Below are 11800 nucleotides of genomic sequence, written 5' to 3' on the forward strand. Positions count from 1 at the left end.
CTTTTAGATTTAGATACACATATTCAATAAAGTGCAATGAAGAAAGTTTTTAGGTAAAGAAATAAAAATCCAAAGCCCCTATATTTTAATTTGGATTTATAGTTAATATTTTTTTATTTATCTAGTTTGAATTTATGAATTATACTAAAAGTCTAGAAAAGGAAAATAAAATCCTACTTAAAATAACAGCGTCAAGATACACCGTAGTCCTACATTTTACTAGAAGAAAATATAGGTGCGAAATCCGCACATGAAAAAAAAAAATCTAGGCTTTTGTTTATATAAATAAAAACTGTTAATTCTTATTTCTGTCAGAAACTGGGTTTTGTTTTAAGTCATCGCAGCAAGGAGGGGCTATAGGTTCGGGTCGGAGAACTCGAGATCTGATTCATAATTTGGAGACCCTTTTGAAAGAGGAGGACTTCCTTTGCTGTAATTCTCTTCGTTCTCCATTTGGGTATTCTCTAATTCATTGTTTGTGCTGTTTTTAGTTTGTTGGAATGGTTTTTAGGTTCAAAGATTTTGTCTTTCCCGATGCATCTATGGTAGGTTGATCGTTCTATTTATTCAGATCATACCCTTTTGGAATTTTGTTTTAACGTCTTTTCTCCACTCTGGGATTCGGATTTGCACATTGGGTTTAGTCAAATAAGAAGGTGGATTTTTGTCTGGAAAATAATGTTTTTTGTTAAATCGTGGTTTGTAGCTTTGTTGGTGGTGGATTGTTTCGTTTGCATGTTGGAGATGAAGGTGTTAATCTTTAGATCCCTTTGTTCATTTAACGTGATTGGTAATAGAATTGATGAAATTTATGTATTTACTGAGCGGACATGTGGAGTTGATGTCTTTAGTTTTCTTGTGCTTTCGTTTAGCATATATGTCTTTGTTTATGTGTATTTGGTTGTTATTCCATAATAATAACATGATAATAATAATGATACACGGTTAATGTTTCTTAATATTTTCTGTTTGATTTGTGATTTAGCATTTGTTTACCTGCTTATTGAGCCTGTGGATCAAAATAATGAACTGTATATGCTCATGAATCTTCCCTTTATTGCTTTGGAATTATTAGGTTCCTTGGATTTTGTGAGGCTGTCTTGCAGTTGGAACCATGGCGGTCGAGGTTGCGGGATTTGAGATGGTTCAAGGACCAGTGGAGAATGGTGCTGAAGGAGGAAAACCTGTTTTACATGAGAAGGAGAATGGGAAGCTGGAAAAAGATGTAGGAGCTGTGGAGGCCATCAAATTTGGGTCACATGGAGATGAATCGGCAAAAGGGAATGATGTTTCTGAGGTGAATGTGCCGAGAGATGCTGCCGAAGAGTGGCCTGCACCTAAGCAGATTCATTCTTATTATTTTGTCAGGTGGCGGCCTTATGAGGATCCAACCATAAAGTCTAAAATTGATGTGCTTGACAAAGAGATTACCAAGAAAAATCAAGCTCGCTTTCAGATCACTGAAGCACTGAAGGCAAAGCGGGTGAGTTGAGAAGAATTCATTTTGGTTGCTTGATGAAAAGTATCATTATGTAATGGTGTTGTAAAAAAACTAATTGTTAATCTTTGAGACTCTAAGCCGCAAACAACACAACCGGTAGCAAACAATTGTTTTCAAAATTATATCCAACCTTTATGCAGAAAAAATTAAATAATTTATTTTCTGATTACATGTTTCTTTCGTGAACCTTCATATGGATTTTGATGCACCTTGGCTCAAGGTGATGGGAGACCTAGTTTCTCAAGGGTGATTTTTTGCCTTTGATTACATTGGGATCACACTCTCCTTCATCCTACTTTCTAAACTGTCACTATTGAGCGAAGCCTTTATATGTTTGTACATTCGTGTAGAAAGTTATTTAATTTGATACTTATTGTTGCAGTGCTTATCTGTATTGTTTGACTATAACTGTGTAATTTAAACATTTATTGAGCCCATTGATAGTAGTGCATTTGGTGCCAGCAACCATAGGAAATAGTTTTGGAACAAAGTTCACTGGAAAAATTATAAGAAAAAATTATGGGGCTTGCATCCTTTTCATGAGAGTTAATTTTTGCTGAATGAAATGACTTGATATGATGATTCTTTCTCATCGAGCATCTAACATAATTATATATTCATTGCAGTCAGGACGAGCCGAGTTGATTTCTCAAATCAAGTCTCTAAGAGGTGACAGTAGGCAATTTCAGAGTATTGTGGATGAGAAAATAAAAGAGATCGAACCTTTGCAGCAAGCACTGGGCAAGCTGCGCAATACAAATAATGTGGGCCGGGGTGGTTTGTGTTCATCTGAGGAGGAACTTAATAGTGTTGTATGTTATGAGTCTGAGTTCTTTCTAGTTCAGAGTTCATCAATTTGTCTAGTTATCCCAATATCTATTCTCCATTACTCACTACTGTTGTGTGATTGATGGCCGCAGATATATAGTTTGCAGTACCGCATACAGCATGAGAGCATTCCATTGACTGAAGAAAAACAACTCCTCCGAGAAATCAAACAGCTTGAGGGGACAAGGGAGAAGGTTATTGCCAATGCTGCAATGAGAACCAAGTTACAGGAGTCTATGGGGCAGAAAGAAGCCATTCAAGATCAGGTCAAGGTAAGATGGTTTTATTTGTTTATACTAATGAATTTCCACCTATCAAGACTATTTTGAATAAATGAGTATTATTATTCAAAAGGTTTTTGAGAAATTAACTTCCATTGCAGCTTATAGGTGGGGATTTGGATGGAGTAAAGAAAGAGAGAGAAGCAATTCGGTCCAAAATCAAGCAAATCGATGAGGCCCTGAAAGCCATTGACAAGGATATCCAGTCTCTACAGGAGGAACTGACAGCCATATCTCAGAAAAGGGACAAATCTTTTGAGAGCATGCAGCAGCTTAAAAAACAGCGTGAGGAGGGGGTATGTTTCACTTTAAAATATGAGCACTCTAATGTGATTTCTTTAGGATGTGCTTGGTAAACTGGATAGAAAATGAAAAAGAAGAATATATGGATGCGAAAGAGGAAGAAATGTTTTTTAATTTCATCTGGTGTTTAGGTAGAGAAGGTGGAGAATGGGGTGTTAGAAATAATTTTGTTGGACCTTATTTTTCTGTTTCCATCTCATTTAATATTGATAGATTTTTGAAGATGGAAAGAAACATGTGGTTATTTGCATATAACTTGCTGTTTTAGCAACCCAGTTGACACATTATTGAAACTGGAATCTTGGAGTTCTGCCAAATTAGCAATTATTTAGCATATCTATTTACTTTAGCACTGTAAAGTAGAATTTTGTTCTTGATATAAGTTTCATGAAAGCATGCCCGAAGTTGTTTATTTTTGAATCTATTTTTAAACTAATTTGTTTATTTCAGTGCTATGTAGCACAGTGGAATAATATCTGAATTCGCAATAATATTTTCTTGTTCAGAATTCCTATTTCTATCAAAGTCGAGCAGTTTTGAACAAAGCACGGGATCTGGCTGCAAAGAAAGATATCAATGCTCTTGATGAAGTTTCACAGACAGAGGTTTGTCCTCATAATATTGGTTCATACTAACTATTCAATATTTAGTGATGCATTGCACACTTTTTTCCTGCTTTTTTCACTGATGGTTATGATATTGAATCTTACATTTCCCCCCTGATTCCAGGTTGAGAAATTTATGGCACTCTGGAACAGTGACAAAGCATTCAGGAATGATTATGAAAAAAGAATTTTGGCCTCATTGGATATGCGTCAGTTAAGTCGGGATGGACGGATGAGGAACCCGGATGAAAAGCCCTTACTGGAAGAACCAAAACTTGCTGAAGCTGAAGCAATAGCAAAAACTGTTCCAAAACAGCCAAAGGAGGAGCCTAAGCCTTCTCCACAAGAAACTTTGCCTGCTCAGAAAGAATCCAAAAGCAAAGGGAAAGATTTGAAATCCAAACCAGACATTAAGGATTCAGCAGTAACTGATGAATATGAATTTGAAAATCCCAAAAAGGTGACCCCTGCCAAGGAGCCTGAAATTGATCCTGCAAAGCTGAAAGAGATGAAGCGTGAGGAGGAAATTTTGAAAGCAAAGCAGGCCCTGGAAAGAAAGAAGAAGTTAGCTGACAAAGCTGCAGCCAAAGCAGCAATCAGAGCACAAAAGGAAGCTGAGAAGAAGCTTAAGGTGATTTGATTCTTCATTTCTATTTGACATTCTGTAGTTATACCTTGTCGAAAACCTGAAACCAGTTTTTATAGGACCGTGAGAAGAAAGCAAAGAAGAAGGCTTCAGGTGCTGCTGGAGTTGTTGCTAACCCTGAGGATGAACCAAAAGATGAAGTTGCTGAGACTACTGAAGCAGAAAAGGTTGACGATGACATTCAAGCCCCTGCTCCTGTGAAGGAGAAGGTCCAAAAGGAGATTGGTATCAGGTCCAGGAACCGAGCAAGAGGCCCAGATTCTGTTCCAAAAGTCATTCTTAAGCGTAAGAAGTCTAACAATTACTGGGTGTGGGGTGCAGCTGCAGTTGCTGCTTTGTTAGTCCTCCTTTTGGCAGTGCTTGGATACATCTATCTTTTCTGAGATGTTTAGATGTAGAAGGCGGGGTGGCTAGGTTTGTGAAGTAGCATAAGTTATATTCATGTTCTATACACCCTCTTGAGAGAAATAGATCAAACACTTTGTTGTGCTTAGCTCCTGCGTTGGGGAGAAGTTGCATGAATACTACTTTTTAGCTTGACTTTGTACTTTTCAAATTTTGTTCAGTTTTCATGAGATGTTACCGGAAGCTTTAATTTGTTTTTATAGTTAATTGTTCACAAGAACGTAGTGTGATATACTGAACTTTATGATCAAAGATTTTACATATTGGTTGAACATGACTTGACATGTGATGGTACAATGAGCATGAATGTCTTTATTAAGGTACAAAAGGTACCAATATGAAATAATCATTGGCTTAAGAACACCCAAGTAGAAGTTCAAAAGTGTAGGCACAAATAGCAAAGTGTTAAAGGCTAAAAGTTTTAGGTAAATTACACTTTGTCCACTGGTGCGTTTCTTGAAATTGCATAAATTTGTCAGCAAAGTGCATGTTTGAAATTGCATAACTTTGTCAGCAAAGTGCATGTTTAGATAAGAGTTGAAATATACTTAGTGCTAAAAGTACTTTAGGGTAAAAATAATCTTTGTATCTTTTAGTAGGGAAGTACTTTTGAAAATGAGATTAGTCGATGTCCAAACATGCTCAAAGTAGTCTTTTTCAACCTTTAGTCAGGGTTGGAGGTTTTTCTCAAATTAAAGTTAGTTTTCTCCAATCATAGTCAATTATTGAACACTTGGGAATTTCTTTGGACATCTCTAGAAGAATCATTATAGATACGTTTGCACAAATTTATCTCAAACTTTAGTTTTTATACAAATTTTATGGTAAAAACTTAACATATAATTTCTTTAATTTTTTTATTTTATTTGTCAATATAATTTTTCTATTTTTTTTATCTCAATATATACATAAACGAAGTTATAAATAAATTTCTTCATAGCATCTATGCTTAACATGAACTTCTAATTACTCAGAAGTTATAAATAAATTTAATTTGATTAGTTATTTTCTTTTACAGAAACTTTTAAACTTAAAAGAAATAGGTTTTGAATTAAGAAAATAAGTTCAACATATGAATGTAGGAGTTTTTTCACTGCCATTTGATAAATTTGTATTTCTTTGATTATTTCACCTTAGAGATACAAACAAGTTTTCAAGTATATTCCAATTTCATTTTCATGTTTCTGTCTCTTTGTCTATTGTGTCTACAAAAGACATTATGATATGATATTTAAGTTAGTGTTATAGTTTAAATAGTAATAATTATTCTAATAATAAAACATTCTTATGTAATGTGTTATTTGTATTGTATTAATGAACTTTTATATGAATGGATTTAATTCATATGATTAGTTATCTTAATTTATTTGTGCAATATTTTGTTAATGTGTTTTATCAGTAATTTTAATTTAATTGAGTGTTTCTCCCTCCACCACCACTAAAGGCTTTCTACACTACCACATACCTAATTTGTCCTTCCAATAAAACGAATGTCAATATAAATAGATGTTGATATCTGTCAATAAATATGACCACATCCGTAAAGTAAAAAGAAAGAAAATCTTAACAAATATTGTCATATCCGTTAATGGATGTAACACATCCATTTAACTATTAATATATAATATATTATAATAATTAATTAAATAATAACATATAAATTAATTTAATAATAATTATTTTATTAAATAAAATAATTTATATATAATTATATAAATAAATTTTAAAAAATTAAATAATGTTTATATACTAATTTAAATTATAATATATTAATAAACTTAAAAAAAAAACTTAACGGATGTGATGTGACACATCCGTTTAACTATTAATATATAATATATTATAATAATTAATTAAATAATAATATATAAATTAATTTAATAATAATTATTTTATTAAATAAAATAAATTTAATTTATATATAATTATATAATAAATTTAAAATAAAATTAAATATTCTTATAAATTAATTTAAATTATACTATATTAATAAACTTAAAAACAAAAAACTTAACGGATGTCGCCACATCCGTTAAGACGTGGCACATCCGTTTAACTATTAATATATAATATATTATAATAATTAATTAAATAATAATATATAAATTAATTTAATAATAATTATTTTATCAAATAAAATAAAAATTAATTTATATATAATTATGTAATAAATTTAAAATAATTAAATAATATTTATATATTAATTTTTATAATATATTAATAAACTAAAAACTAAAATGAAAAGAAAAACTATAACGGATGTGGTACATCAGTTTAACTAATTATATTAAATTAATAAACTAAAAATGGCTTAAACGGATGCAATCACATCCGTTAACGGATGTGACATATCTGTTGAAGTATGTTTTCTTCAACGGATGTTGATGTTCGTTGAAGAAAAAATGTGGACGTGTATGATATTTTAAAATATAAAAGATAATTTTGAAATTTAAAAAAAATATGGTGGTGTAGGAAACAATGTGGGGTGGTGTAGAGAGTAACCCTCTAATTTTGATACTGTTATGTTTTAAGCACATGGTATCGTGTTATTCGAACATATGTAGGTTAAGATCTCTTAGGTCGGTTGATTGAGATGATGTTTGGTTTAGGGTTTATATAATATATACTCTATAATATAAATTAAAATATTAAGAATTGTATAAAGTTAAGTTCGATAAATTTATTGGAAAGATAAAAAAAAATGTATATAATTGTAAGATTAAATTTTGTATAATTAAAATTTTTACAATTAAATTTTGTACGAAATTCATTTTGTATAATCACATAATTATTTCTATAACTTGTGAAACCCTTAGTAATCATAAAATTATAGAAGGTTTAATAAAATGATATATGTATATTTTATTAATAAAATGCTAAACTATAAATAGGTTTTATTACAACGAGTTCATATAAAATTCTTTGTTATTTTTTTCTAAAAACTTTTATCGCAATCTCCTTTACTTCTCTTTAAACTTTTTCACTCATCTCTTGTCTATTTTTTAATTTGAGACCACCATGATGGAGAATTTTATTCATCCACCTGATTTGGATACTTTTTATGGTAAGTTCTCTCTTTATCCTTTTTTAGAAATGTGATTTGTTCTGTCCATGATTTAAGCTAGGCAAGCCGTGTAACATCCCAAAAATTTACCCTTTAAAATTCAAAAATTGAATATTGTAATAATACAATTACGGTAACACCCCGTAACCTCATACTTAAATCTATACATAAATTTTAAGCTGAGAGTTAACTGTAAAGATAACATTGAATCCTTCTAATTTGTTCTTCCATCTCTTCCTTCCTTTGCACAGAATCACCCGACAATCCTTCATCTGCTCCCGTATAACAATTACGTTATACGATTATCGCAAAAATTAAGATTTTCCGGCACAAACAAACAAGTAAGGGTGAGCTAACATGCAACACAACAATTATAAAACATGCAAAAATGCTTTGATATAAACATCATATAAAATTTATGTCAGACATCTTCATATACCATCATACCACAATTCTTACTAGACACTCATCCGGATGATACGTTGATGAGCGGTCACGGGAGGTTATGCACTTGTGATGACTTCTACTTTTTCTTACAAATACACTTCCAAAATAATTCATACCACTCACAAGGTTAGTCCCCTCACTATGTCCAAAACCGGCACATACACCAGGACCTCCTGCTCCTCTCACCAGATAATTCATTCTTCTCTACATGAGACTGGATGATTATTAGAGTATTAGGATAACCTCCAACTACGGGACCCTTAACATCAACATACACACTAATACCATAATTTTATAGAATCTCTCCATGAGATTCATATCATACTCATATTCCTCAACTCACATTACACCTCTACAAAAATCTCCCCGTAATAATCATTTCGTGATCAAATGCACAATTTCATATCAACATAATAAAATACATTTATCACAGTAATTTTATCGCATCTCATGCATTCACATATTTTTGTTTCACATGAATTTACCTCAGAGTATATATATATATATATATATATATATATATATATATACAAAACACATTGTACACTTAAAATAAGAGCAAAAATAACCATGGAACCGAACCCTGTTTACCGAGCACTATTTGGACGAACACTATTTGGACGAACACTATTTGAACGAACACCATCTGACCGAACGCTAACTGACCGAACGCTATTTGGTTGAATACTATACGAACGCTACTGGACGAACGCTACTGGATACCGCTATTCACCAATATAAGACCGACACCTCTTGGACGAACGCTATGAGATCTAACCCAATCTGGCCGAACGTTCTATACTGATCACTATTTGAACGAACGCCATCTGATCGGACGCTATCTGTCGAACGCTACTATGCTAATTGGACGGAAGCTATGAGATTCAATAGGCCGAACGCTAAAACCGAGTACCCACAATTCGGCCGAACGCTACAACCGAACGTCTCACTTGATCAAACACTATTCAACCGAACGCTATAATCGAGTACTTAGACCGAACGCTAAACCATCGAACACCATATTACATTGCACACTGTTTGGACGAGCGCTCAAAGATCAAACAACATCAAGACCGAACGCTGCCTAAGGCGTGTACTACAACCCATCGAGAATGACTGTTCCATATGAACGATCACCAGAAAACATCACCAAGATTGGACGTTCACTAAGGACGATCACTAATTGCAAAACACTAACACGACCGAACTTTCACTAACACATAATATGACTGAACACATTAAATTGAAGCCTGAGACTATCAGATTAAGACCGAATGCTTAAAATCACTGATCACATAATACTGTCGAACACTCAAGATCCAAACTTAAGACTTGTCAAATTAAGACCGAACGCTCAACAATGTTACCCGAGGATACTAAGTTAAACGAACGCTCAACAATGCTACCCGAGGATACTAAGTTAAGAACGAACGCTCACACTCACTAATATCCAAGAACGAACGCTTATGATCCAAACTTAAGAATCCAAAACTTAAGAATAAGCAACTTATGACCGAACGCTATTTAATCCACCAAAACCGAACGCTCAATTGGCCGACCACTAATTGGTCAAGCCAGAATTTGGACGAACGCTTATTAAACCATCAACTGACCGAACACTACTAAACCAGCGAATGAACGAACGCTACTAACCAACACCTGAGCGATCGCTACTAAACCACAACTTGAGCGATCGTTATTTAGACCAATGACTGGACGCTATTAATATCATCCCCTAAAATCGAACGCTCTCCAGACAAGGACGAACGCTGTGTAGACGAGTAAACATCATCAAGAACGACTGTCCCATGTGAACGATCATTAACCAGAAAACATTACCCAGATCGAACGCTTACTATTGATGATCACTAACTGGAACTTTATCAAGACCGAACGTTCACTAACACATCGAACGCTTTAGATTGAAGCCTGAGACTAACTGGTCAATATCTACACCAAAATCAAACGCTTACAATCTAAACTTCAGAATACCTGATCCAGGTCGAACGCTATAAATCAATAATATGACCGAACACTCAAGATTCCAAACGAACGCTTATACTCACTAATACACGATAGCCGAACGTTAATGTAGAACAATTACCGGACGCTAAAGATCACTCTCTTAGAATACCAATTAAAAGGCGAACGCCTACGGTCACTATTTCACAAGATCAAACGTTCAAGATTGAAACCTAAGTATATCGATTTAACAACGAACGCTCAAAATCAATAATACACCCAGACGATCGCTCTAGATGGACATTAGAAACTACCGAATTAAAACGAACGCTACAGATTTATTCATGAGTATATCAAAATTAAGGACGAACGTCTATTATATTACTAACTTTTTATCCAAGGACGAACGCGAACGCTCGTTACAAAATCGAACGCTCGTTACAAAATCGAACGCTCTTATATTTGGGCCGACCAGCAAATTGGACGAATGTCCAATTTTGACTCACCAAAATTGGACGTACGCGCGTTCTGCAGAAATCTGCAGAATCGCAGAAAACCCAGAAAACCCCATTCTTTCACCCCTTTTTCCCAGATTTGCAACAGGATAGTTCTACAATTACCCATACAGATTTATAGCAAAGAAGGATACTCTAAACATAAAATTATTCATAAAAAAATCAAATAATCATAATATGATATCAAACCTATTATTCCTACGATTCATTTACCCAATTCTAGCTCCCCCTTACCTGGTTTTCTCCAAGCACCGCCATCCTACAGTCAAGATCTCTATCCCGATCGGAAAGACGAAAACGTTCGGTTGAAGTGAAGCCCTCTACTCCGCGAAGGCCATGGTAGCATCAGAATAAAATTCCTACGGTTCAAGGTGTAGGAATCTTAGAGAGAAGCGAGAGAATATTGGAATGAAGTTTTAGAGAGAGAAAGAATGTGTTTGGAAAATGAATGTCGGCCCTCCCTTTGCTAAGCTTCCAGTAAGTAATAATGCACCTCCAATAATGCACTCCAATAATGCAAGGAGTGGGTCCCCATCATTGCTCCTAAACATACGGTCCTCACATTCTCCCCAACAACAAAAATTTTCGTCCTCGAAAATTAAGCCTACCGGAACAAGCCTAGGTAGGTTTCTCCCATATCATCCTTTAACTTCGAGATAGAGTTGCCTTTTATACCATCTTAGATGACCTTGACTCGTTTGACAGTTCGTCCTCAATTCTTAGTGGTTGCACTTGAATTGACAAATCCTTTCTGGCTTGCACACTCTCAATCTCAAGCACTGACCTTAGGTGATCTTCATGCTCACGTGAAGGAGGTAAACCAGAAACTTCTTCAGGAAAACATCTAAGAAGTCACTCACAACCGCGAGGTTTACACTCCTATTCTCCTGCGCTGCAAGATTCGAAACATGAGTCACTTCCATAGGTGATAACACTAAGAAACAACTATCATCTTCCAGGAGGTCTTGCCTCAAGACACGGATCGATAGAGACATACCTTTGTCTTCCTCATTCGAAACCTTTCATCTTAGCCTATGCTCAAACCTTTCTTCTGCGTGAACTACTAATCTTGATACATTCAACTAAACTTGACTCTGAATCATCCTCTTGCTGATAAAACTTGATCATCTCCTTCAAATTTTTCACTTAATCTAAGATCCTAACAATACTTCATTCTTCTTCAAAGACCTCATGTTCTGTCTTATCTGACTGCCTCTCGAAATCTTTTCATTCTACTTCCTTT

The 11800-nt window shown here is 34.1% G+C and overlaps 1 protein-coding gene across 2 annotated transcripts; it reads left to right on the forward strand.

The window, feature by feature from the left end:
• Positions 1 to 285: 285 nt before the first annotated feature.
• Positions 286 to 4752, forward strand: LOC108318714 (proton pump-interactor 1). Of its 2 annotated transcripts, none has more exons than XM_017556370.2 (8): positions 286 to 432; positions 1076 to 1483; positions 2128 to 2313; positions 2422 to 2601; positions 2712 to 2906; positions 3420 to 3518; positions 3643 to 4149; positions 4224 to 4752. In XM_017556370.2, the coding sequence occupies exons 2-8, from the start codon at positions 1115 to 1117 to the stop codon at positions 4545 to 4547; spliced, it is 1860 nt and encodes a 619-aa protein (XP_017411859.1). In that variant the 5' UTR covers positions 286 to 432; positions 1076 to 1114; the 3' UTR covers positions 4548 to 4752. The 2 variants fall into 2 exon arrangements, with proteins under 2 accessions (XP_017411859.1, XP_017411858.1); XM_017556369.2 differs by having other exon boundaries at positions 300 to 457.
• The last annotated feature ends 7048 nt before the right edge of the window (positions 4753 to 11800 follow it).

Source organism: Vigna angularis, chromosome 11 (assembly GCF_016808095.1).
Source record: "Vigna angularis cultivar LongXiaoDou No.4 chromosome 11, ASM1680809v1, whole genome shotgun sequence".
Classification (NCBI taxonomy): domain Eukaryota; kingdom Viridiplantae; phylum Streptophyta; class Magnoliopsida; order Fabales; family Fabaceae; genus Vigna; species Vigna angularis.

Bases quoted from the DNA above. Each gene is read 5' to 3' on its own strand.
- LOC108318714 (XM_017556370.2), top strand. From the start codon at position 1,115: ATGGCGGTCGAGGTTGCGGGATTTGAGATGGTTCAAGGACCAGTGGAG. The intron at 2,314-2,421 runs GTATGTTATGAG...TGATGGCCGCAG, and splicing joins AGGAGGAACTTAATAGTGTT to ATATATAGTTTGCAGTACCG. The intron at 4,150-4,223 runs GTGATTTGATTC...CAGTTTTTATAG, and splicing joins AAGCTGAGAAGAAGCTTAAG to GACCGTGAGAAGAAAGCAAA.